General features: G+C 39.0%; 4 protein-coding genes across 11 annotated transcripts in view; 1 reads left to right on the plus strand and 3 right to left on the minus strand.

The window, feature by feature from the left end:
* agtpbp1 (ATP/GTP binding carboxypeptidase 1) overlaps nucleotides 1-338 on the minus strand; it is a 30734-nt gene extending 30396 nt beyond the window's left edge. For 2 of the 5 annotated variants that reach the window (XM_077560803.1, XM_077560801.1), the window contains exon 1: nucleotides 87-335. The gene's annotated coding sequence lies outside the window, so the exon portion shown is untranslated. Of the gene's footprint in view, nucleotides 1-81 lie in introns of all 5 variants that reach the window. The other 3 variants (XM_077560800.1, XM_077560798.1, XM_077560802.1) reach the window with 3 other exon arrangements.
* naa35 (N-alpha-acetyltransferase 35, NatC auxiliary subunit) lies at nucleotides 286-7942 on the plus strand. The gene is made up of 23 exons (XM_077560804.1): nucleotides 286-546; nucleotides 1595-1723; nucleotides 1796-1829; nucleotides 1912-2026; nucleotides 2156-2230; nucleotides 2308-2475; nucleotides 2554-2620; nucleotides 2705-2748; nucleotides 2829-2879; nucleotides 3745-3828; nucleotides 3913-4027; nucleotides 4121-4299; nucleotides 4554-4613; nucleotides 4683-4789; nucleotides 4921-4987; nucleotides 5075-5173; nucleotides 5374-5552; nucleotides 5624-5760; nucleotides 6704-6771; nucleotides 6849-6989; nucleotides 7065-7187; nucleotides 7280-7360; nucleotides 7421-7942. The coding sequence occupies exons 2-23, from the start codon at nucleotides 1603-1605 to the stop codon at nucleotides 7478-7480; spliced, it is 2175 nt and encodes a 724-aa protein (XP_077416930.1). The 5' UTR covers nucleotides 286-546; nucleotides 1595-1602; the 3' UTR covers nucleotides 7481-7942.
* A 645-nt stretch (nucleotides 7943-8587) lies between these two features.
* On the minus strand, nucleotides 8588-16471 carry golm1 (golgi membrane protein 1). 2 transcript variants are annotated; one of them, XM_077560806.1, is made up of 11 exons: nucleotides 16208-16471; nucleotides 14271-14406; nucleotides 13607-13786; nucleotides 13477-13531; nucleotides 12940-13042; nucleotides 11707-11824; nucleotides 11516-11639; nucleotides 10531-10662; nucleotides 9392-9550; nucleotides 9064-9162; nucleotides 8588-8949 (listed from the first exon to the last, which is right to left on the minus strand). In XM_077560806.1, exons 2-10 carry the CDS (start codon nucleotides 14397-14399, stop codon nucleotides 9065-9067), a joined length of 1098 nt encoding a protein of 365 aa, XP_077416932.1. In that variant the 5' UTR covers nucleotides 14400-14406; nucleotides 16208-16471; the 3' UTR covers nucleotides 8588-8949; nucleotide 9064. The 2 variants fall into 2 exon arrangements, with proteins under 2 accessions (XP_077416932.1, XP_077416931.1); XM_077560805.1 differs by having other exon boundaries at nucleotides 9392-9553; nucleotides 16208-16447.
* A 642-nt stretch (nucleotides 16472-17113) lies between these two features.
* On the minus strand, nucleotides 17114-26124 carry LOC144049472 (G-protein coupled receptor-associated protein LMBRD2B-like). 3 transcript variants are annotated; one of them, XM_077562432.1, is made up of 17 exons: nucleotides 25967-26124; nucleotides 24982-25201; nucleotides 24615-24724; nucleotides 23478-23576; nucleotides 23229-23396; nucleotides 22563-22773; nucleotides 22395-22469; nucleotides 22227-22331; nucleotides 20914-21097; nucleotides 20594-20775; nucleotides 19841-19974; nucleotides 19655-19760; nucleotides 18909-19006; nucleotides 18636-18739; nucleotides 18495-18541; nucleotides 17646-17748; nucleotides 17114-17561 (listed from the first exon to the last, which is right to left on the minus strand). In XM_077562432.1, exons 2-17 carry the CDS (start codon nucleotides 25153-25155, stop codon nucleotides 17488-17490), a joined length of 1974 nt encoding a protein of 657 aa, XP_077418558.1. In that variant the 5' UTR covers nucleotides 25156-25201; nucleotides 25967-26124; the 3' UTR covers nucleotides 17114-17487. The 3 variants fall into 3 exon arrangements, with proteins under 3 accessions (XP_077418558.1, XP_077418556.1, XP_077418557.1); XM_077562430.1 differs by having other exon boundaries at nucleotides 17634-17748; XM_077562431.1 differs by lacking the exon at nucleotides 25967-26124 and adding an exon at nucleotides 25590-25955 and having other exon boundaries at nucleotides 17634-17748.
* Nucleotides 26125-26405: the final 281 nt, after the last annotated feature.

The raw sequence follows: 26405 nt of genomic DNA on the forward strand, positions 1-26405 counted from the left end.
GCCGATTTTCAGAACGCCCCCGCCGCCGAGAACCAAAGCGGTCAGCCCGGGAGGCGGCGTAAGAGGATGAGCATGACCTACCGTACCTGCGCAGCAAGGAACAGCTGTCCTCTTGAGATAACAGGGTGTGTATTTATCCGGTAAGAGTGTGTGTCGACTGGCTGCTGGCTGGCTGAAACGCCCTAGTGATGTTGTGATGAGGGGCAGCCCCCCCGACTGTCAGAGAGAGAGGGGCTGTCAAGTGAGCGAGCCACGCGAGAGTACGACTCACACTGCGGTTTTACGTGCTCAAGTGCCTTTGATACAGCCAGTGCGCCATGGTCGTCACCAAATACTAATTAGACAATATTTTACATTGGGCGAGAATTACTAGCCGGAGGCTTCTAGCTGGGGCTGTGTTTTGAACGGGATGAGGGTGGTAAAAACAAACTACAAATCCCGGAAGTTTGCGTTGGCCGATGACGTCATATTATTGCGCCCAGCCTGCAGTTCCTGTGCAATCTTTCCCCTTCAGCTAAAGCTACATGGCTATTACAAAACAATAAGGTATGTCTCCGTTTTCAGTCAGAACATCACATTTCCACTGTGCTAATCCATTCGTTAGACGTTGGAGAGGTTAAACTGTAAATATAAAGAAGTTACCTTGAGCTAATATACGCTGTTTATCATTACTGCATCTTGCTAGCTCTGCATCAGTATATTTGAAAAGCTTGCTTTTTTTCGTGTCCCTCGAGTCATTGATTTTGCATTAAATAAACATTGTGGCCTTTACGCATCTCTTTTTTTTCTTACTCTTGCAGAAGATATGTTGGAACCGACATTATTTGTTTGTATAGTTGGAAAGTAAAATGCACTCGCATGAATGTTCTACCATTAGATTGTGTCTAAAGTAGCAGTATGTTAAATGGCTGTAGTTGTTATCCAAATCCAGCTAAATTACCTCGGTCTGCCTTGAAACCTCAATGAATCCCCAATTTGAAACCCTAATCCAATCATGAAACCCCACCCCTTGCTTGAAAACTTCTTTAGCCTAATACAATATGAGCTCATTTATCATAATTGTATGCATCTTTGGACTTTGGTACTTTTTTAGTAGTAGAAATCCTGTTGGGGAACTGTCACTATTTATTAAATCCAAAATGAAGTAGCATTCTCATGATTGTTCTCGAAGCATGTCAAAAGTATTTGAATGCTCTTGTGAATCTCTACTCTCTATTACAGTAATTGATTGTAGGTGCAATTGTTATTCTAATCCAGTTTGACATGTAGCAAGTGATGCAATAAAAAATAAACTCTTGTGAATCTGTAGAACTAGCAGTGGGACTGTCACTGTACCAGTAATTGTTATTTTTATTCAGTTAGACACGGGTTCAGTCTCAGTCATCTAAACACGTGTGATGAGCGCTCTCCCCTTTTGCAGTTAACAAGCGAGTATTTAGTGCAGCCGAGCGTGCAATTGACACCATTTTAGGCTCCCTCCTAGCATGAACTGCTCCTCCGTGTGATGCCAGAGTAACGTATACTTGTAGATGCGATGTGTAGAAAAATGAGTAAGAAACTTTAGTCTAGTCTTGTCCTCTATGTGAATGCACAGTTGTCACCATGGTGATGAAATCATCGGTGGAGGAGGATGATGCAGGTTGGGGTCTGGGCATCCCGGAAAAGCTGAAGAACAATGCCAACTGGGTGGATATCACCTATGATTTCAAAAGTTCTTGTAAAGGTACGTAATCATGGACATCATATAGATCTGCTTTCCCCTCTTTTTACGTTCACTTTTATTTTATATATGCAGAATTGAGCCTTGGGGAGTTGCTTCATGACAAACTGTGAGTATAGAAAGGACCGCAATAGCAAAGTAGATCCAAGCGAATTCATAGCAAAAAAAAAAAAAAACCTCTGTTGTGGTAGGTTCGGCTTGTTTGAGGCCATGTCGGCCATCGAGATGATGGATCCCAAGATGGACGCCGGGATGATCGGGAACCAAGTCAACAGGAAAGTGCTCAACTTTGAGCAAGCCATCAAGGTACACTAGTGCTCTCATTAAGCACACGTGAACAGTCCATTTCATGCACAGAGTCAATTTAATGTGTTCTAGGTAAAGCACTTTTTTTTACCTTATTCATGCTTTAAATGTCCATTTCCTTCCCTGTAGGAACACGCCATCAAGGTGAAAGATCTGAGCCTTCCTGAGCTCATCGGAATCATGGACACGTGCTTCTGCTGTTTGGTGAGTTTCCCACTGAACATTCACCAATCTCTCCGAAATTCACACATCTGGACGCTTTATCATGTGACCGTGTGCAGATCACATGGCTGGAGGGCCACTCCCTCGCCCAGACGGTGTTCACGTGCCTGTACGTCCACAACCCGGACCTGATTGAGGAGCCCGCCCTCAAAGCCTTCGCCCTGGGCATCCTGAAAATTTGCGACATCGCACGGGAGAAAGTCAACAAGGCAGCTGTGTTCGAGGAGGTGAGCTGCAGGATTAACATCTTGACGGATGCGTGGGAGAACAAAGCGGAGGGTGACATCTACTGTATGTTTGTGTAGGAGGACTTCCAGGCGATGACGTACGGCTTCAGGATGGCCAACAATGTCACAGACCTGCGGGTCACAGGTACGTTATTACTCCTTCCCATGTAGTCTCATCAAATGAGGTCAACAAGAGCAAAGATCTGTAATGCATCTCACTGACTTGCAGGTATGCTGAAAGATGTGGAGGATGAGTTGCAGAGGAAAGTCAAGGTAACTCATTAATCAAGTTTGTTACTTCGCGACTAGTTACATTGAGTGTTTTTATGTTTTTGTTTGTGTCCCTCTTTCAGAGCACACGCAGTCGTCAGGGCGAGCAGCGAGACCCAGAGGTGGAGCTGGAGGTGATTGATTGTCTGATACATAATCGCTTGCAGATGATCTGGCTGTTGCATAATGGCTGACTTACACTTCCTGTGCATGACGTAACCTTCCTTCGATTAGTCCTCAATTGCTGTTCCTGTATCGGACTTCCTGTTCTTGTTCCCGAGTTGCCATTTTTGACTTGCGTTAATGTTTCTGACTTCCTGTTCTTTCATTGTTGTTAAATCCTTAATTTTCTGTACCTGACTTTCTGATCCTATTACTGTTTTTCTGACTTGACATTTTTGTCCCCAATTACTATTTTTATCAGTTGCTGTTCCTGTTCTTGATGTTTTGTTTCTGACTTGCGTTCCTGTCCATGACTCGCTGTTCATTCAATTTTCTTTTCCTGTTTTGCTGTACCTGACGTGCCTTTTGCGTTTTTCATGTCACTGACTGGCTGTACCTCTTCCCGACTTGTATTTATGCCCCCTGACTTGCTGTACCTTCGACTTCCTGTATGTTCCTGTATTGTTGTTCATGTCAATGACTTTTCGTTCATGTCATTACTGCTCCTGTCATGACTTTTTCTGTTCCTGACTTCCCGATCCTGTTCCTGAATTGAAACTCCAATCCTTGACTTGCTCTTCCTTTCTTTTTGTGCTGTTCAGGTCCCTGACTTACTGTTCCTATTATTGACTTTCCCTCCTGGTCACCAACTTACCGTTCTTGTTCCTGACTTACCATTCCTGTTCCCATCGCCCACTTTCCATTCTTGTTCCTGTCACGGACTTGCTGTTCCTTTTCCTGACTTTCATTCTTATCCCTGACCTGTTTTTCCTTTGCCATCGTCTTCCTGTGTTCCTGTTCACTAAATTGCTGTTCCTGTGTCTGTGTTATTCCCAGCACCAACAATACTTGGCACTATTCAACCGCATCAAGTTCACACGCCTTCTCTTGACTGCACTGATTGCCTTCACCAAGAAAGAGGTAACTTTGCTAACTTGCACTCCAGTAAGTCTCACAGTGACAGGCGCGGAAGTGAGCGTTGCGTTTGTTTGTGTTGTGTAACAGACCAGCTCGGTGGGGGAGGCCCAGAAGCTCGTTGCCCAGGCAGCTGACCTCCTGTCAGCCATTCATTCTAGCGTGCAGCATGGCATCCAGTCACAGAATGATACCACTAAAGGAGGTTAAAAAAAAAAACACAGGATCTAATCTGTATTTGGATTAAGAATGAGTTATATGTATATATATATTTTTTAAAATTCTTATTTAATGGCAGATCACCCTATCATGATGGGCTTCGAACCACTGGTCAACCAGCGGCTGCTGCCCCCTACCTTCCCTCGCTACGCCAAGATCATCAAGAGGGAGGACATGGTGGCCTACTTCGGCAAGCTCATCGAGCGCATCAAGACCGTCTGTGACGTCATCAACACCACCAACCTGCACGGCATTCTGGTAACGGGGGGAGGATTTTACCTAATATGCGTGTGCACCATCTGTTGACCATGGTGTAAAATGGCCGTCTGGCCCAATAAAGGTTGGGAAACAATAGCTTGGCTTAGCCGTGACACTGCCATCCCCGTATTTCAGTTGTGAGTGTTGTCCCTTTTTTTTCTCCAAACGTAACGATGGAATTTTACTTTCGTCGGGATGATGTTGCTGTGGAGGGAAAGCTTATGTTTTAATATAGTGTATGTGTTGAATAACAGGACTTCTTCTATGAGTTCAGCGAGCAGTCTCCATGCGTGCTGTCCAGATCTCTACTTCAGGTGAGTTAGCGCCCGTTGCGCATGTTATCTCACTGTTGACAATGAACGTAATTGTTGTGATCCGTGTAGACGACCTTCCTGATTGACAACAAGAAAGTGTTTGGCACCCATCTGATGCAGGACATGATCAAAGACGCCCTCAGATACTTTGTCAGTCCACCCGTCCTCTCATACAAGTAAGTCTGATATTTTCTATCTAGACATATATATCTAATTTCAAATGAGATTTGAACCCGGAACCTTTGACTGTAAGGCATTCGCTGTTCCACCAGTAGTACTTGTGTATCTTGTGTGTGTGTGTGTGTAGATGCTGTCTGTTCAACAACCACCAGGCTAAAGACTACATCGACTCCTTTGTCACACACTGTTCGAGGGTACCTCAGCTGTCCTCCACACTTCTGACCTCATCACTGTCCTTCCATCCTGTTATCTTCTGGTTGATTTTGTCTTCCCTCCCACAGCCGTTCTGCAGCCTGGTCCAGATCCACGGACACAACCGAGCCCGGCAGCGGGACAAGCTGGGTCACATTCTGGAAGAGTTTGCTACCTTGCAGGATGAGGTGACATTTAGCATAGCACACAATAGACCCCCCCCCCCCCTCCCATTGGAAATAATTGCAAAAGCTTTACAAACTGAGTAATTAAGGTCTCACCCAGGCGTCTACTGTATATGAAATGAAATAAAAATAAAGTCGATTTAACTCCACTTTGAGGTTCCACAGTGATACGGTAGTTACATGTCTCCCCGCTTCCACCATAGGCGGAAAAGGTTGACGCGGCCCTACATAGCCTGCTGATCAAATACGAGCCCCAGCGGCAGCATCTGGCCTGCCTGGGAACGTGGATCCTCTACCACAACCTGAGAATTATGATCGAGTACCTGCTCAGCGGCTTTGAGCTGGAGCTGTACAGCATGCACGAGTACTACTACGTTTACTGGTACGCCGCTTCGCCTCACAGCCACGATAGCTGCCCTAAAGATAAGGGACTAACATCTAGTCACGGCGCAGGTATCTGTCGGAGTTCCTGTATGCGTGGCTGATGTCCACGTTGAGTCGAGCGGATGCGTCGCAGATGGCCGAGGAGAGGATCTTGGAGGAGCAGGTGAAGGGACGCAGCAGCAAAAAGAGCAAGAAGAAGAAGAAAGGTACATGGTGGTGGGTGGGGGGGTTATTATTACATGTATTGGCAGGGAATAGGGTCCAAGCCGTGTCACAAATTGGGTTGAATGAACTGTATTTTCTGTGGTCCGTAACAATATGGACAAAGAATAATCAGTATAGCATCGATGCATCTAGCATGTACAGTCATGAACGTATGTTACACAAGTCAGTATTTATCTATATAAATGATTCAGCACAAATGGTTTCACAAATAAAAAATAACCTAATAAACAGATCCCGCCCACCATGAAAAAAGCTAACAATTTTTTTATTATTATTAATTATTATATGTTCAGATTGATATGTTATTATGCACAGGTATTTAGTTTATAGTTATTTATATATATATATATATATATATATATATATATATATATATATATATTATTTATATATATATATATTTATTTATTTTTTAATTTTTAATACATCTTTTTTTTTTCCAGGAGAGCTCGGTATTCATTCGATTTGACATCATCATTGCTTTCCTTTTTTTTTTTTTTTTTATATATATACTATATACTATAATTTATAATACATCTTAATATATGTATTTATGTATTTTATGTAAACATGCTTTTATCATTTCAAGGACAGCCTATTAATGACAGTGTATTTTAAAATTTAATTTAACTAATTTAATTATTTATATATTTTTCATTTGTTTAAGATACAATTATTTTTTAAAATAGGTAATTTATTTTTGAATGTGGTATACATTTAAATCTTATGTATTTATTAGTCCTCAATCCTCATGCAGAAAAAGGAGCTAACATATTAACTATTTGGTCGTTTTTGTCTTTACCAACACCCAATTAAAATGGGGGGTGAGGTGGGGAATCAATCGAAACCTTTTCAATCTTATTTTTGTCAATTTTAATACTGAACCAAAAGCTAACGTAGCATTGCTTGACCATATGTGTGCAGTTCGTCCCCTGAGCAAAGAGATCACCATGAGTCAAGCCTACCAGAACATGTGTGCTGGCATGTACAAGGTACGACGCCTTCTTTGGACTGCGCTTAGTAATAAGTGTGTCAGTAAGTAACCTTCACTCGTCCGCCATGTGGTCAGACAATGGTGGCGCTGGACATGGACGGCAAGGTGCGCAAGCCTCAGTTTGAGCTGGACAGCGAGCAGGTTCGCTATGAGCACCGCTTTGCACCGTTCAACAGCGTCGTCACACCCCCGCCCGTACACTACATACAATTCAAGGTGGGTGCTTTTGCTGAGAGCCTGAGACTTCAGTTCAGTGAGCATCTAAAGGATGGATTCTCTCCCACCCCACAGGAAATGTCTGACCTGAAGAAGTACAATCCTGCTCCGGGCTCTGCCGACCTCTACCTGGCTGCCAGCAAACATTTCCAGCAGGCCAAATTCATCCTGGAAAACGTCCCCAGCCCCGACCCGGAGGTCTTTACATTCATTTGCCTTGTTGTTGTGCCAAATCACTCTTGTTGCAAATCAATTAAGGGACCCTCGCAACTCGTGTTTTGTGACCACAGGTGAACGGTATCCTGAGAGTGGCCAAACCCAACTTTGTGGTGACCAAACTCTTGGCTGGAGGACACAAGAAGGAGACCATGGTATGGATGACTAATTCTTATTATTACTGCTGTATCACTTAAATTTATTTCATTCACCAGGTGTTGCCTGAGTTTGACTTCACGGCTCACAAGTACTTCCCTGTGGTCAAGATCATGTGACACTATGAATCCAATCACCTGCTGTGCTTCTGATCCACCCATCGCAACTGTGTGTGTGTGTGTGTGTGTGTGCGTGCGTGTTGTAACTGTATATTGTCTGTGTGGTCAATGTAAGTGTTAAGAAATGTTAAGACCAGTGGCAGCTAGGCAGGAGGGCACTGCCCTCCTGCCTAGCTGAGTGACAATTAAATGGACAAATTTTAAAAAGGTAGCATCTGAAGGATTTCCCTCAAAAAGAAATGCTGGATGTAAATAAATGAAGTCAGTCTCAATCAACGCCTCCGAGCTTCTGAAGCGTTGAGCCCGATAGGAGCGGCAGTTTTGAACGGTGTGTTGACAAACTGCAACAGAAATCCTTCACATTCTACCTTTTATTGAAAAAGTTCAACTTCCGTTCCTGTCTGCAAAAATTCCACCAGTCATCACTGGTTAAGACTTGTAATAAAGGTGTTGTTATCAAAAGTGTCATCTCAATTCTATTTAAAAATAAAACCTTTTCAGCGGAAATATTCAGAAATTGATCAGATCATGTCTACCTCTCCAGGAAAGGTTAATTCAAGATTAATGCTGTGGAAAAAATGCTAAGTACATGATTTTGGAAAAACACAAATGTGGTTTTATAGTAAATGTAGAATATCGTATTTTATTATTATTGAAATCTCAGGTTCAGCCTGCATTTCATTAAAAAATTAGAACGTATTTATGTTTTTTTATTGTAATTGTATTATTCATGTTCAACTAAAATAGCACTTATAGTCTGCCTTTTGTTTTCATTTTATTCTCAAAATATAGGTGATTTGGATAAATCCAAAATTTATTAGATATTTGCCGAGTAATTATTAGCGATGGTCTAAGTATCAGTTCATGTCTGCCTATTTCATTTTAATGTCCAAAATATATACTTGAAATACAATTGATTTGATTAATCCCAAAATATATTTTTTTATTATATTTACATACGATTTGTGTTGGTTTAAAAAAAAAAAAAAATCGCATGAATAAAATACTTTTTTTTATTGACGGTCTGCTAAAAATGTAAGCCATGTTATATCAATCATGGTCTCCCTTTTTTTTTAATTGTATTCTCATAAAAGCAGTAATGATAAATCCTCTTAACACCACTTTTATTTTATGATTTTCATAAAGTCTTTGTTCAGCAGGTCAAGATATATTTACACATTTAAAAAAATCTGTTACACATACGTACTTAAAATCAAGTGATCTGCTGGTGCAGATTAGGTTGAGTTCATTCTTCAATGGTTCCAGCTCTTTAGCTTGTCGCGGACAACCAATGTGCTTTAACTTCATTTGGTGGACATTTTGGTGAAAGAGTGAGCACGTCCGTCCTGCCAGCTCAAATATGACTCGAAATTGCTATTTAAAACAATTACAAGTTTGCTCTGTTGGATCAACTGACAGTCAAAAAGCCTGCAATCAACAATCCTCACGTGTCAACTGGGTGCGTTTTCCTGCAAGGAAAACATGACAATAGAGTGAGAAAGGATGGAGTCATTTTAGTTACTCAGTTCTATTTCTTATTTGAAGAATATCCTCAGTTTGTGTGTGTGTGTGTATATTTTCACCTTAATTCTGAGCCAGTTCAGCTTGCTTGTCTGCCTCAAACTCTCCTTCATTGTCGTCATCGCCGTTGTAGTCGGCCAGTTCATCTTCCATCACTTTGTCTGACAAAGTCAAAGAAAAAAGATCACTTTATTTCTTCTGTGGTGCCGTCACACAAGTAAAGTAAAAAAAAAAAAAAAAAAAGTCAACTTGTTACGATTTGATGAAATCATACGTGACTGTGTTTTGCAGTCAAAGGTTCTATGGTTATTGGCACACTTTTCCTCTTCTGTCATTAAACACACAGACATACCCAACCATATGCACACACAAATTCGCACACACACATACCTATGGCTTCATCCCGTCTGGGTTGCTTCTGTTTGTCCAGTCCTCCTCCCGGCGCCTGCTTGTCATCACGGTCATAAAACTCCCCGTCTAGTCTCTCCACCGAGGTGGGTTTGTCGGCTTTCCCTGGGCTAATCAGCACGTGTCCCATTCCCGGGTCCGCTGCTTCGTATGACATAATGTGATGGAGGAGAAGCCCAGCACAGAAGCGTCAACATCATCAGTGGCTATGATCTCATTTCGTTATTTGCCACTTTCTCTGGCCTAACGCCTGTTTTCTTGTCAGGTTTTCTCATCAGAGATTCCAACGAGGAATCGGGGAGGGGAAACATTTTTGGGGAGAACTGCGACGTTCGCTCCTCCATGTCAAGAGGTCACATCATTAACTCATTCACTGCCATTGACGGCCATAGACGTCAAACAATTTATTTTAACTATTTCTATTAGTTAAAAAAAAATCCACTTTTGTTCTTTTTTTTTTTTTTTTTAAAGAAGAAAAGATCATTAAAAATTAGGGGTGTCAGCCAATTACATTTTTTAATTGTAATTAATCGCATGACTTCACTAGTAGTTTTTATAATTTTTTTTAAAAGAAAAGATAAAAAAAAGAAAAGATTATTAAAAATTAGGGGCGTCAGGCGATTCAAATTTGTAATCGTAATTAATCGCATGACTTCACTAGTTAACTCACAATTAATCACAAATTTTATATCTGTTCTAAATGTACAATAAAACAAAATTTCTAGGTTTTCATACTCTTGTTAACAAAAGTGGGGAAAAAACGAATAGATAGAGTTCAAATGAATTTTTGACGTCTATAGCCGTCAATGGCAGTGAATGAGTTAATGTGTGCCACAATCTATCATCTTGGAGGCAGAATTATTATTCGTGCGTGTGTGCATAAAACAGAGACTGCGCAATTCTAATTCAAATAATCAAGGAATAAAAAATAAAAAAAAATCAGGTACTTGATTGATTTTAAGTCCTGCTCCATTTACGATGATTGATACACGCCCGTTTTATACGAAAAGCTAAAAGACTTATAACTCCACCATGGGAGCTCCTCGGTGTTTGAGAGACCTTTCGGCTCATGGTTGAAGCATCGCAATTAACAGACATGAGATCCATGCAGTGTGTCTCACCTTTTGATTGGGCGGTCCCCTCGTCCACTTGTGAGGATTTGTTGGCCGGTGCCAGCAGGGCCACGTCGGACTTTTTGAGGGCCTCTTTTGTCATGTCCAACAGGTGGATGTCCTCCGTGCCCACTGTTACACCTGCGATGTTAAAAAAAATAAAAATTAAAAATTAAAACATTTATTTTTCAGGGATGTGATTTGACCAAAGTGAAATTATCTGAAAATTTAGCCGGGGGTCTGGGGGCCACTGGCACCCAGCTAGGTCCAAGGTCACTGAGAATATCATCATATCTAACTAATGTGATTACTAAATTAACACATAAATAATGTTGAAGAGTTCAAATTTCATGAACAAATAATTGTATCTTGACCAAATGAAAAGTAACTCATATTAGAGCATACCACAAATGTCTTTGTTATAGCAGAAGATGTTATCTGTCGGAGTCATGTGCATACACAATGAACTAAAAAAAAAAAAAATTAAAAAAATTCAGATTTTTTTTTTGGGGGGGGGGGGGGGGGAGATAAAAAAAGCGGAATTCCGCGAATTAGCGGAAAAATCACATTTTTATTTCAATGAATAATGCATGTGCTAAAACTAACCAATACATAATTGAATAATCAATTAATCCATTTTTGTTTTAATAAAAAAAATTTTTTTTAAAAATACAGGACATCAAATTGACAGTGTAAAAAATGCACGAGCATCAAATGATTAATTCGGTAGTTTTTTTCTGTAACGTCACCAAATAGGCAAAAAAAAAAAGTGGATCAGTGTTTTCCAAAGTAAAAGCAATTGTTTGTAATTAGTAAATAAGTAAATTATTGTGATTCAACACAAAGATCAATCGGATTTCATGGAGGACAACAGAAATATTTTCATTTTAAATTTAAACAGGTTTAAATGATTAATCGATTATTAAAATAGTTGTTGATTAATTTGATCATCGATTAGCTGTGGATTAAATGTAATATGCTAAATGTGCTTCACCTTGTTCCTTGAATATGCTGTTGGTGTTGGCTTGGACTGCCGTGAGGGTGGAGGCTGACTCCTTCGGGGACACGTTCACCTCGGTACCATCCGCTTTGACGCCGTCATTCTCCGCCTTCTCGTCCTGCCGACGGTTCACGGGACATGTGACGTGATGTCACTCAAAAAAGTGGGATTAAAGAGCCGGTTACCTTGGCGACGGCGGGGAGGGCGAGCTTGGCCATCTTCTTCTGGGCTTCCAGTTTGGCGGCGGCCACTCGCTCGTCACATAATTCCTTCTGGGTCAGGATCTGCGAGTTGCAGTGTGTCCTACACACACATACACACATGTTAAGACCACTGACGATAGCATGTTCTTCTTATTTGTTTGTTTCTTATGTTTAAAGGGGAAGCCAACCTTAAACATTTCTTGACAATAAATAATGTTATATGTGACCTCGCTAGTCTAAACTTAACATTCTGATTAATATTGTATTTGTGGAATATGAGTTATGCAGCAAAAAACAGCCATTTTTATCCATCACAGGAGGCGGCCATTTTGCCACTTGCTGTCGACTGATGATGACATCACAGTTGCTCAGGGCTCTGGCAATGACCAATCACAGCTCTCCTTTTTTCTGAAGCTGAGCTGTGATTGGTTGTTACCTGAGACCTGAGCAACTGTGATGTCATTTTCACTTGACAGCAGGTGGCAAAATGGCCGCCTTCTGATATTGGAATGGAATGGACTGCTACTTTTTTAGCAATAGTGGCCAAAGCCTTTGAGAAAAATGGCTAGATTTTGCTGCTGAACTCATATTCCACTAATGCAATATTAAACAATATTGGGAGGGTTTGACTTGCCATTTAAGTGTGTGTATGTGTATTGAATGAATAAGAGCTTAAAGACTTCAAAACTCACCCACTAGCGCCACCTAAAAGTTAGTTTCATAAGCAGTCATGAAATTGGGTGGGCTATCATTCATAACAGAACACATGAAGTCTCAAGTATCTATGCCCGATTGTGAAAAGGAAGTCTGCAATTTCTGTGTGAAGCAGCCATTTTGGATTTATTTCTGTGCTGGAAGGTTAATAACAACAAAAAAAGACCCCCCAACAGCTGTTTCACTATTCATAACAAAAAGGCTTGGACTTGTGTGTAACAAACCATACGAAAAAGTCTCAACAATACCAGCTGGAAACTGACAGGAAGTCAGCCATTTTAGGTTGAAGCAGCCATTTTGAGCAACGCTAATCTTTGACGACCATTTTGAGGAATTGCGGTTAAAAAGGGGGCGCAAGAGAGTGTCCAAACTTGCTATTGGTGTGAATGTCAGTGAAAAAAAGTCCAGCTCATCCGAACCCCCAAAGAGGATGAGCACTACAGGAAACAGACAGATGGCAGTAGTTTAATTGCAGGCCTTATGTTTGAAGGCGTTCCTTACATGTCATACGTGAGCTTGTCGTTGAGGCTTTTGACGTTGCCCTGGCAAGCGTGCAGCTCCTTCTGAAGCGTCCCCAGGTCGTCGTTCATCTGATTTAGCTGGCCTGCCGTCGCAAAGGACGCAACGTTAAAAGAACTGATTGAAACCCACAAAATGGAAACACAAACAAACTCGATTTGGCATGGCCGCTTGTTGCTAGGCAGAATTCGGAAATGCGCCTTGTGGCAGTGGAAGTACAAGGATAGTCGGCACAAAAAGGAGGTCAGACACACAGTAAGAAAACAACACTAAATGGAGAACTATGAGGATTACAAAAACAAATACATGTTGCCACTATATTACAATTGATGAGGCAGTGTCATTTTAAAACAAAACAATAAGCACTCTAGTTCAACTGAGCGCCGCAGTTAACTTTTCCATGCTTGTGTTTATTTTTTATAGTTTAGTTTTTTATAGTTTACTTGTCCTACATGGATGACACGGTAAGCATCCATATGGAAGGACGGCCACTATTAGAGAAAGCAACAAAATGGCTACCTTTAAATTCTTGTATGGTTTTGGTGCTGGTGGAAATGTTATGCTGCAGTGTTTCCTGCAGAACAAAAGAACACAAAGTGAGTTTGGCCTCATCAAAGTCATGAACGCTATCATTCTATTTATATTGCACCTTCTCCTGGCTGCAGGTGTTCTGAACTCCCTGCAGCTGTTTCTTATAGTGATTCTCAATGAGATCAATCTGATCCTTCTGCCTTTGGATCTCCTTCTGGAACTCGAACTTTTTCACCTCGTCAGCGCCGCGCTCTGCCGCCCCGCGACGCAGTTGGCCCTCCAGTTCGTATAGCTTGGTCTGTCGCCAAGATAAATGGGAATCAAGTCAGATGATGGCGTCACACAAACCTCCACCAAGGCTTAAAACATTTAAATGTGGCCAGTGGAAATCACAGCATGCAGTGCTCTGAGTCTGAACAGAATTTAACCCGGCATTACATTCAACATTATTTCCTAAGGGGGAGATGTGAGTACCAGCTTTTTTTTTTTTTAGAATGGAAGATTTGTTTCTTCAATTGATTTTTTTAATCTAGTCATATTTTCAGTTTCACTTAACGTTTTAGAATCACAATAACAGAAATAAAACATTTTAATATAAATTATGAGATTTTTTTTTTTACAATAATTCATTTCAAATACAGATAAGACAATTTGCAATTTATAATACTTTACATACATATATATTTTGTAAAGTATGATAATAATAAAATAAACTTAAATAATATTAGGAAAACAGCATCAAATAGAAATGCAACTTGGAAGAGGTAACGGGAATATGCTACCTGTAGCTCGAGGGTACGCGAGCTGGACACCCAATAGTTGAAGCCCAGAAGCAGGATGCACGCGACCAGGGCGCCGATCAGTAAAGGCGGAGACCTTCCTCCACGCCGCCCGTTGACCAGACCACCCATTACTTGTCTACAAACACACCACAGAAAGTTTTCATCAACTTATCTATTTAAGCCATAAAGGTCACTATGCTAAGGGGTAAAATGTGAATTTTAAAATACTGCCCTACTGACACTAAAAATATTTGGTCATTATTACTGATGATGATAAAACATGGGAGGGACATCGGTGCCCACTAGCCACCTCAAGCATTCCATACACTTTATTTTTCAGTCGGTCGTTATTCGTAGCTTGCTGTTTCCTGCCTTTGGTGATTACAATGATAAGAGAAAAGTTTTTGTAGACAAACCTATTTTTAACGTTCCAAACCTGCAGTATCAGCATGTAGAAATATACAACTTTATAGCACTTCATGCTGCTGGATAGTCTCTTCTCTTTGTGATTTAATTTTCATCCCTTTATTTAAAAACAGGATATTATTTCCAATTGATAAATCCTAAAAACCATGAACTATGATTCACTTACTGGTTTGGTCTCTAAAATGTCAGAAAAAAAGGCAAAAATTGCTTTCCAAAGAAAAAGCAAATATCTTACTTTGATTTACTACAAAGATGATCAGTCTGCTTTCATGGAGAACATTGTTGTGTATTTACTGTTAAGAAACTGAAATTCTGAGGATTTGGACAATTTTAAATGAAAAAGGAACCTAATCGAATATTTAAAAAAACATAACGAGTGATTAATTTGATAATCGACTAGTTGTCTATAAATTTATGCACCTCTAAGTGCCATCAAAATTCTAATATTATGTCAAATTAACTTTCGAAACGCTTGTATAGAAATAGGTTGGCCTTTGGAGTACCTGCCGCCCCCAACTCATCAAGTGTGAAGATAAACACCACAGTATTTACCACAGAAATATTTTGTATTTCTGAAATAGTGTCCGTGAGCAAGCCCTTCGGAATTTTGCCAGAGTGTGACGTAAAAATAAGACCACTTTACATAATATTGCCCAAACTTCCCCGCACTTGCTAGGCTGGATTAAGAGCCCACACTTTCAAACTACAGCCGGACAACATCGTCTGAAAAACGAGCATGAAGCCAACGGTAAGCAGAGCTGCATTGACCAATATGTAAAGCTGTTGGCATATCATAGAGCAAGACACCTTGCAACTGTTATAAATATATTTAAATAAAGGGCGTCCCTAAAGTATCACACAGAAATCACTATTTTACTTCAACTGTTTAATGTAAAATATATCACTTCAATATGGTGAAATGTAATCTTCTTGTAAATATACGAGTCCACACATTGAAGACACGTACATTTCTTTAAATGTTATTTTCGCATTTTGATTTTGATTCCCTTACCACTACTGCTTTATTGGCTTACACCTACACTAGCTCAGCTAAGAACTGCTACCCTTACAATGATAATGCTTGACTTTCATGCTAAAAACATGTTTATTATAGTGGTTGTAGTTACTAATGGAAATGGACGTCAAAGATGTAAAGACTCATCAGGAGTCAAAGCAGACAAGCAGGAAAGACGAGCCGAGGAAATTAACTAAATCACAGCCATTAATAATGCATTTTAATAGCAAGTTGTCACGTTCAAATGCATTTATTTTTGCAATAGCAGAAACTTTTTTCACAAACCAAGCGTCAACACTGCTTTTGTAAGACATGCCACTAAAAGCTAGCGATGACCAATTGAAATTCATTAATGTTTCCTTAAAATTACATAAAGGAACCTCGTAAAAACTAGCTTCGGTCTAAGCTAACGCTAACCCTGCTAGCATTCTATCCCCTTTCTTTCAGTTCCTTCTTTTTGACACGTTAGCGTGCTAACAGGTTAGCATCATCTTACCGGGTAAACTCAGACAGGAGCTGGAATGCGTCGCCGAGATGATTCGGCACAATCGGCGGCTTTTAATCTTGTCCAAGCGTATCGCAACGTCGCCCCGATTGACTACAAAGTGGCATAACGCTGTGTTATAATTGAAATTTAAGCTAATGAGCAAACACGAATGGCAACATACTTCTGTTTACAACTGTGTACTGGAACCGCAGGTGATGCGTTCCAGTATTGTCGTAAACAAATTTTAGGGTGTTCTGGCACACAGCTAAATTACCTTTACAGAAAAATAAAGGACCCACCAATAGACGACGTATTCCAATGCGGGATTTTTTTAAAAACAATTTAATCATTCGGGATATTTCACCAAACTGCTAGATATCCGCATTTACGACTAACATTGGTGGCAGCAGATTTTTCAACGTGTTGAGTTTACCGCTGATAGTATCTTTTTACGACGGACTTTGAAGGCAGCACATGCACTTTCATGGGGAGGATGCACGACGAAAATTGACGGTGTCACAAATTGTTCTATTGTTTTATATATATATATATATATACATATATATATATATATACACATATATATATATATACACATATATATATATATACACATATATATATATATACACATATATATATATATACACACATATATATATATACATTTATATATACACATTTATATATATAGACACATATATATATACACATATATATATATACACATATATATATATACACACACATATATATATATACACACACATATATATATATACATATATATATATATACATATACATATATATATATACATATGTGTATATATATATATACATATATATATATATACATTCATATATATATATATATATATATATATACAACAAATAAACACAAAAAAAGTTTTATTTGTATACTTTAATAACTTATCAAAGAATCCCTACATAAAAAGGAACATTTGTAGAAAAACGACAATCCACACACATCATTCATTCATCTTCACAGTTTCTAGAGATGATTTAGGAAAAACATGTCAGAATAGAATGCATTAATGCTCTTGGCAAATTCTGATTTTCCAGAATAACTTCATTAAGAGCTTCTAAATGTTAAACAATGCAAGGTTCCTTTCTTCCCTTTCAGCTTTCTGGATGTCAAATATCCCCCCCAAAATGGGTAATGTCACAGTGTAGATCTCCTTATAGAAATAGTGCAGTCATGAAATTAGACAACATGGGCATACAGTGTGAAACTAAATGGTTGCTCATGGAGAGAATATTTTGTCATCATCCATCGTTGTCACTGTCGTGAAGTAAAGTCCTCTGCTGCTCATCTGACTTTCGCCAAGCGAAAGAGATAACTGCAAAGACAAAATAATGTTACACTAAACTTTTAGTAAAAGTTTAAAAAAAAATTAAAATGTAAACGTTACACGAGTCCCCACTGCTTTTCTTGATTTGTGTTTCCCGGACATCTTTAATTTCAGTGTAACCAGTTCTGCTCCCCCCGGAGGCCCCGTGGACTCCTCCATATCGCTCTCGCCACGCCTGACAACACAAAGCAATACAGTATGTTTTTTTGTGAGAAATAATTACATAAGTAAAAAAAGTATTTATACAGTGAAACTTCTTAAGTTGAATACATGCTATTCAGCTGGCCTCTTTCCGGGTCACTTTGTGGCCATCATAAAGCCTTTAACTGTAGAGGTGAGACGTTCAAGTAATTTTTCTTGTCAATACAAGTGTATAAAGAGATTGACCACTGTGAATAGTATCATGTAACAAACAGCTGTGTTTTTTTAAACCTGCCTTTGTTCATTATCATCCTGCCAAAAGAAGTTAACCACGGTGTATCGTAAAATATAAAACAAATAAACTCTTAACTTTTAAGATTCTTGATTGAAACCCTGTGAATAATGATATAAAAGATTTGTTTCCAATCAAGTAATATAGTATAAAAAGAAATTAACCACTGCAAAACAAAAAATGGCTGACCGTTTTCCAAGGCCTGCTGCGAACAGCAAAAATTCTTGAGGAAATGAGACTCCACCAAAAAGGTTTTAAAAAAATTCCTAGATGCCACACGATGGAGGCAAAGTACTACTTTTTTCTAGATCAAGCTCCTCAACTCACTTTACCATAGCTCTTTGCCACAAGACGGCCTATTCACAGATTTCTTTTAGCATAATCTCCATTATTTGCTGAAAAACTCACCTATTTGCACTATTTCCACTGTACACGTGAAGAATAATTACAGTAAACAATAAATATGTAGAATCACACAAAATACTAACAAATCTTCCATTGGCTGTATCCTCGCTTTTCTGACGTTTTCTTCTTTCTGTGAAAAAAAGACAAAACATTTTAAACAAAAGAGGAAGACATAATTGAGAAATCATTTGTAGCAACTGGTAAAGTGACAATGTGAAGGCGACCTCTCCTGACAAGCTCCTTGCCCTCATCCACCAGGTCCGAGCTCAGGTCGTCATCAGCGACATACTGATGGACGCCCAGCAGGTTCAAACAGCGAGAGCCCAGACTAGAAAAACACGTACGCATGAAATTCCCGTTAATTCCAATGAATTACCATTGTATGCACAATACTCAAAGTTTAGGTTCACCCAAACCCACAAAAAAATGTCAAAAATGAGGACTACCCTTTGAATGCATAATATAGTATAAAAGACAACAACAGTATTTAATCTCACTTGTAAAGCGTGGCAAAGCACAGCAGCAATACCAAAACAGGGTAATAGATGTAGAAGCCGTTGGATATGAAGGACAGCAGATGCATGGAACCCATGATCTAGTAGGGACATAATACGTGAGTGTTAGTCCTTCTGTACAAAGGTACCTTGACTTACAAGTGCCCCAACATATGAGTTTTCCAAGCCGTCACTCGCTCGATTTTTTTGCTTTGTGTTAAAAGCAAAAATGCGATTAACAAGTGTCATTCACAACATCTGGCCACCATCAGTTCATATTGTATACCATGCAGTCAAAGTATCTGTTGTGTTTATCTAATTTATTATTTAATTAAACTATAATTTTAATTCTACTTTATCAAACTTCTATTTTCTAACCATAGATCAATAGAACAAAACGAGTGCCGAAATAGAATAAATGATAAAGTGTATTGATTGGATTAAATCTTGAAATTATAGAAAAAACATGAGTAAGGTGTTTGTGTAGCCGACTTGGCAAAGTAAAAGCAGTACGATGTTAAAAATACAAATACATTTTAATGGTGTTCTATCTTAAGCAATCAACTCCGTAACGCCATTAAGACTTAAAACTCAAAGAAAATAAATCACAATTTAAGACTTATTTTGGCATTTAGTTACACTACATGTAGGCCTGGAACAGATCAATGGCGCTGTAACGGAATATATTAACCTCCTAAGTCAAGGTACCAATGTATTTCATGACATTGCAAAATGACAAGTCCACCCACAGACGTATAAGACGTGTGTATTCGGTCCGGTTGGGACACGGCGGGATCCATGTGGATCAGACCCAGGAAGTTGAGGCACAGGGGAGGAGTCAGACGACAAAATAACCTTGAGAGAGAAGACATGATATCATAGATGCGTGCAAGTGTACCTAATGATGCAACCATGAGTGTGCTGTGCGTGCGTACATGCCGCTAAACTGCAGGCTGTAAGCGTCCGTCTGGTGATGCGGCGCCAGGTAGTAGTAGTTGAATACACGGATCTGGAACACGGTGGAGTAGACGCAAACGCACAAGAAAAGGACGGTGACAAAACACACCACCTGGCGGACACGGACAAAAGCCGGGATGTCAATGAAGGTATTTCTGAGGCTCACTTGGAGACATGTTATGCAATTTCTTTTTCAGAATTCAAAACACTTGTCTGTGACATGCTTTCATCCAAATAATCTATAAAACAACAGATATGAAGCCTGAACTTGCATTGCAACATAACCACTGGCTGTTAAGATTGCTGCTGCCATCTAGTGGTAAAATAAGTAAGTGTAATTTTTGCTAGCAACACAAAAAAATAATAATGACTGAGCAACAGTTCTTGAAAAACTCTTTAAATTGTGGTACTCTGTCAATGTACTACTGCTGCATAATCAATGGCAAGTACATGTTTTGCTGCCATAACAACAAGGAGCATAGCTAGGGAGTTAAACAAGCAAGCAAGCAAGCAGCTCCTACTTTCAAGAGCAGTGTCCAAAGTGAAGACAAAAATGTCGGTTGTCCATAAGCCCAAAGAAGAATTTTCAATAATGACAAAATGTTAAGTTACTTTAAACACTGCCCGTAAGATTAGTAATTGTATCTAAATGGCAACGCTGTGAATGACTCCAAATAGAATCCATGACAATGGGAAATTTTGTTTTGAAAGTCGAGCAACTTGGAGCCCACCTCAGTGCAAACGTAGTAGCGTTGCTGTTCAGTCATGCGGACGATAATTGCAAAGAGGGAGAGGACCGGATGCACGCTGAAGAAGGTGCATTCGGACCACACCACTGCCACAGAGAAGAAGAAGAGCAACAACGCCAGCAGCTTGTAGAACACCTGACGGAACACGCACTCCCAGTACCACTCTGGACAACACACACGCATCCAGTACAGTTGACCACCACATACTCGCAGTTTGGCAACTTAAAGTGAAATTACTGCACGTATTGTATAAATATTTGTCAAAACAATCTGAGAAAATGGGAATATTTCCACACACTCACCTACTTTAGGAGTGTAAAGAAACCTCCGAATGCAGCCTTCACGCTCAGTCGTGGTAAAACTGCGCACAAAGTGACACGTCGGGCTGCTGCGGCTCTTAGCAACGTCTTCAAGATGGAAAATACGCTCCAACAACATGGACCACTGAACCCGAGTCTGACGGCACTGTTGCACGGCGGAGATCACCTGAAAAACACATATAGTATCGTCACTATCAGCTACAAACCGTGTCCAAATTTGGCCAAGTTCATGTTTTTGACAAATCTAGACTACTGGTCAGTCTGTTATTAATTTATTGGTATACATTATTGACCAGTCTAAAGTGTTGCAAATAGCTTGCTCTCTTTGACCATGGAATGCTAATGCCTCAACCAATGAAGGGCATTATTAGGGAAACTACGATTCCCATCTAAGGACAATTTTGTTTTCTATTGACCTAATTTGTCTATTTTAGGAATGTGGGAGGAAAATAAAGTGTGTTGCTAAAACTCATGCAAGCGCAAAGATCACATGCAAACTCAACACAGGAGGGCAGGAGTCAAGATTCCAACTCCAAACCTCAAAAGTGCACTAACAGTGCTAACCAAAGCAGTGAGGAATGTGTTGTCAATTTATTTTTTGTTATATTCTTGTCAAATATTTTGTTTTTGACCAATATTTTGTGTTATATTTTATATATTTCCTATTTTTTTATATTTATTTTTTCATTTAATATTTTCCTAATATTTGTGTCTAATACTTTGTCACAATTTGCATGATTTTGTAATATTTTTTTATTGAATATTTTTGTCTTATATTTTGTAGGATGTTCTATCCCCTTTTTTTCAAAAATATTTGTCATTTGTCTTCTACTATTTTGTATTATTCTTATATTTTTACATTTCTCCCCCGAATATTCCTTTTTTCCCCCTAATTGAATATTTTTGTGAAATAGTTTATAATATTTTGTGCTTTTTTATTGGGTTGGGTGTTGCCTGATTGATGTATTGTTTTCCTGATCTTTATTCTAGTATTTCATTACATTTTGTATTTGTCATATTTTTGTCCAAATGTATTTTTGATTCAATATTACGTGTTTTTGTTTCATATTCTGTATGTTCTAATACCTAATTTGATCCCGCATATTTTTAGAACAATTGCTATTTTTATCTTTAATTTTTATTTTTTTTTTTACATTTTTCTTCTTAATAATTTCATATTTTAAAAGTCAAATATTTTATCTGAAATTTGTAGGGAATTGTGTAGATATTTCTGTGTAATTTCTAAGCATTATTGCTTATTATCCAGCGTATTGCATTGAAGTCTCTTTGTTTACTTTTTTATGAAGCTGAACAAGGCCTCTTTTGGTTGGAAGGACGAGATGATCTTCACAAAGATGTTCCTCATCTTTGCCCATCTCCTCCTGATACTCTATGGGACACTGAAGTGAGATGATATTAGCAAATAAACATAAAAAGAGAGTATAGGTTACTTGAAGCTTCACCTTTGTCAAAATGGTGTCCACAAACTTCTTGAACGTGTGGTTGTACTTGACTGACGCGTTGATGGCTGACACCTCCTGATGACATCGGAGCAGACATTCGTTACGCAAACATAATCCAGAATTTGATTTGTAGTGAAAAGAAACAGAGCAGCATTTCGGCTCCCTCACCTCCATGATATCGGCCAAGTTCTCCTCTGCCGCCGCCTTCTCGCTGGCCATCTTTGCCACCTTGAAGTAGGTCTTGGCCAGTAAGTGGGTGTGGCAGGATGACAGCCAATAAAAACGTGGGATTTCCACCAGGCCGTAGCCCAGCAACAGCACCAGGAGAAAAAGGCCCCACGTGTTGGCAGCCGTGATGCAGATGGTCTGAAACTCAGTCCTGAACACAGGTGACTGAAATATTGTATTTTTGTATGTTCTTGTGTAATATATTATGCTGGCGTCTGGTGGAATCCTTGTACACTCACAATCCTCAGGAGACCCCAAAAACAGCATGTTTGTTCAACCATTAACATTACGTCAAGCCATTTCTAACACTTGTGATTGGTCAACATCCGCACGTGTGGACTGATGAGACTGAAAATTTACAAAATTTGTAACATAGGACGTTTCAGCCCGACGGCAGTAATATTATTGTTCTGCCCCCATTAGTGCAGTTTTACCTAATATTTAGATGTATTTCTTAGCAATATGGTGATATGTTACCAACTTATCATAAAGCTAAACCTTTATGTCACTATAAGTGGGATGTCAAATGTTAATATGGGTTCACCACTCGAGCAGTGAGACCGTTAAAACATATTGAATAAACTGACGACATCAATGCGAACTGACCACGTGAGTCGCCACTGCGGGTGTGCAGCGACGTAGATGAGCAAAAAGATGAAGATGAGAAGATAGGTGCCATAGTAGATGGCATTCTCAACAACGGCCGCTCTCACTTTTCCCAACGGGGAGAACGCTCCTGACCGTGCGTACGACTGCATGAAGGGCAGCAGCAACCTGCACGCATAAAGGTTATGTACTATAGACAGTACACCCACTTCATTAGGTACAATTGTGTGCGTATAAAGTGTGTCCTACCAAGTGAGAAACTGAGAGGTCCAATACACAACTCTCCAGAAGACAGGAAGAACACCATCTGGTATGTAACTCCATGGCTTTTCACACACACTTGGTGCACTGTCAACACACACACCACCACCATCATCATCATCATCATCATCATCATCGTCATCATCGTCGTGTTTAACTGCCTTAATTTACAGCTGAACTCTATTGTTTTTTTTTTGTAATATTACTTTCTAATACATTTTTAATGTAATATTTTTGTAATGCTCAGTAACAGCAGTGTATTTTTGTCAAACATCGGTATGGTTTTTGACTAATATTTTTGTATTTGTCAAAATTCTTTATTTCTATCAGATGTGTTTACATTGTTTTCTGTAGATGTATTTTTGTATAACATTGTTGTATTTGTCATCTAATGTGAAATTATCAAATTTTAAATATTAAATTTTCATCTGATACTTTTTGTCAAATGCCTTTATTTTAATTTGTTTGTTGTTTGTTTGTATGGGGGGTCCATTTTTTTATAATCTAATAGGTATCTAATATTTTAGAACCATTTTCAAATGCTTTTGTCACATTAAATTTAGCATCTACATTTTTTCTTATTACTCATCTAATATTTTTTAAATTTCTTATATTTGTGTATTTTTTCCATTGTTGCTTTTATTATCTAATATTTGTGCTATGTTAATACTACTTTTTATTTTTTGTCACATATTTTACATTTATTGTAAAATATTCAGCATAATACTTTTTTATCTTATATTTTTGTTTGTTTTAATTTTTAGCAGCTGTGTATATTCGGCTAATATTTTTGTATTTGTTATCGAATATCTTTCTATGATTTTTGTCTGCCATTTTAAGTACTATTTTGCAATGTTTTTGTATTTGTATCACATTTTTCAAAAATGTTGCTCTAATACTATTTTTAAATGCTTCTAATATTTTTGGGGGTCTTTTTCAAGTGTTGAGCCATATTCAATTCAGTTGCTAACCAAAACAGCATCCCAGTCTCTCAGATGAACAACCTGCAAAGAAAACATTAAGCTCCCTGCTGCGGAACAAAAACGAAAAAGCTGGATAAGTGGTATAGAAAATGGATGGATGGATAAGTAGTGTAGTGTTGAAGACTACCACCATCTTAGTTACCTCTCAGTTGGATAAAGAGTGGATCCATTTTCTGTCGTATAAGAGAATCTTGTTGGTGTAACAGGGGCAGGATGATGGGTGTTATCCAACAGACACTGCTTGTAGATGGTCTGAAAGGGAAGTGCATTTAAATTGCCTCACTGAAGCACACTCTACAAAAGTGACGCCCAAGTCTGGTCCCTATCCAGCCTGTTTTCCACCAACAAACCTGATTCTTGATCAAGATCGTTAGCAGGCTTCTGTAAAGCTTGCTGATGAGTTGGTCATTGAATTCAGCTGCGTTGAAGGAGGGAGACAAGGAAAACAGGATGGATAGGGGTTCTCGAGGACCGGACTTGGGCACCTCTGCTCTATAATGTGTACGTACCGTACTGACGTCCAGCGGCAGTACAAATACAATGAGGAAGCAGAGGTACCAGGACGCCAGCGTCCCCAGCAGGACCATCCGCTGCTGGTTCCTCAGGTCACCATAGCGATGGAGGAGGGCGAGCGCCAGGAAGAACACGGCCGCGAGTACCAGGCCCAATACCACGCCGCTCATTGTGACAGGGAGACACCGGCGTCAGGATGTCATGATGGAATGTCAACTGCACATGATCAGTAAAGGTATTTGCTGTAATTGTCGATTTTCAAGACCTTTGTTTGTTAATTGAAAATGTTGTTTAAAACTAAATAACAATGACTATTGAGGACATATGCAAAGAGGAGTCAGGAATGGAGCCAGATTGTGCAGAACTACTAAACTGTGTAGATCTCAGGAAGGTGACAATATGACAATTTCAATCTTCTGTCACTACTCAAAATGTCTTACGCGGTGAAATGAGTGAAATAACCCTCTGTCCATTGAAAAGTATTACATTTTGCATCATTGTAATTTCATTTGTGAGGAATTTGATTTGTGACAGTTATTTTGATTTTAAAATGTGATAAAATGAATTTTGACTACAATAATAATCTGCATGGTTTGCTACTCACAGGCAAAAGCAATCCAATACGCCGTTAAATGCCGGGATGTTCCGAAAGGAAAAATGAACAATAAAAACAAAAAAACAAAAACAAAACAATGTCAAGACGGTCGACGAATACCATTGAAACGGATTACTGACATTTAATTCCACTGTAATTTACATTGCAGTTGGTCTAAAATGTTTAACTAGGTTTTAAATATCTGCTTGCTACCAACATGACCATATGAGCAGTAGTATCGATTAAAATGTATTTATTAAAATAAAATAAAAACTAGAGACCGTGAATGGTTCTGCTCACCATTTGGGAGCCTTAACAGCTTCGTCGACCACGATTTACATAGACATTTAGCCCCCTTTACCCTCATTTTAGGCGTGACATCTTACCTTCTCTAGCGTCAAGATGCTGACACTCTGCTTTTGAGACGATGAATCTCATACAAACGTACACAACCTTTGAAATTACATTGCGTAACAACTTTAAAAACAACAACTTTCGTTTACTAGCTAGCCAACTAACACCGTATAGAACTATGGGTAATGTAGTTAGAAAACACAACCGGAAATCATATTACCGGATGATGCGTATGTGACATCAAATTTGACATTTGAAAAGGCGACATTTTTTTAAACAGGTATTTCAAAACTATATTTTTATAATTACAGGCAAATAATCATCACCCCAAATTTAGTAGTAGCAGCAATAGTATTAGTGTATTTTGCGTCTAATGTTCTAATATTATTTTGGGTATTTTTCAGCTAACAGTTTGTTTTTGCCTAATAGTTTATTTTTTATACATCATTTTGTCTAATAAAAATAATATTT

The sequence above is a fragment of the Vanacampus margaritifer genome, chromosome 3 (assembly GCF_051991255.1).
Source record: "Vanacampus margaritifer isolate UIUO_Vmar chromosome 3, RoL_Vmar_1.0, whole genome shotgun sequence".
Classification (NCBI taxonomy): Eukaryota; Metazoa; Chordata; class Actinopteri; order Syngnathiformes; family Syngnathidae; genus Vanacampus; species Vanacampus margaritifer.

Excerpts from the sequence above, each read along its gene's own strand:
- naa35 (XM_077560804.1), top strand. The coding sequence starts at position 1,603 with ATGGTGATGAAATCATCGGTGGAGGAGGATGATGCAGGTTGGGGTCTG. Across the intron at positions 2,231-2,307 it reads ACACGTGCTTCTGCTGTTTG|ATCACATGGCTGGAGGGCCA; the intron begins GTGAGTTTCCCA and ends GACCGTGTGCAG. Across the intron at positions 4,028-4,120 it reads GAATGATACCACTAAAGGAG|ATCACCCTATCATGATGGGC; the intron begins GTTAAAAAAAAA and ends ATTTAATGGCAG.
- LOC144049472 (XM_077562430.1), bottom strand. The coding sequence starts at position 25,155 with ATGAGCGGCGTGGTATTGGGCCTGGTACTCGCGGCCGTGTTCTTCCTG. Across the intron at positions 21,098-22,226 it reads TTGTTCAGCTTCATAAAAAA|GTGATCTCCGCCGTGCAACA; the intron begins GTAAACAAAGAG and ends TGTGTTTTTCAG. Across the intron at positions 20,776-20,913 it reads TCTTTACACTCCTAAAGTAG|AGTGGTACTGGGAGTGCGTG; the intron begins GTGAGTGTGTGG and ends TGTGTTGTCCAG.
- golm1 (XM_077560805.1), bottom strand. The coding sequence starts at position 14,399 with ATGGGTGGTCTGGTCAACGGGCGGCGTGGAGGAAGGTCTCCGCCTTTA. Across the intron at positions 13,787-14,270 it reads CGCGTACCCTCGAGCTACAG|ACCAAGCTATACGAACTGGA; the intron begins GTAGCATATTCC and ends TCTTGGCGACAG. Across the intron at positions 13,043-13,476 it reads AACCATACAAGAATTTAAAG|GCCAGCTAAATCAGATGAAC; the intron begins GTAGCCATTTTG and ends TTGCGACGGCAG.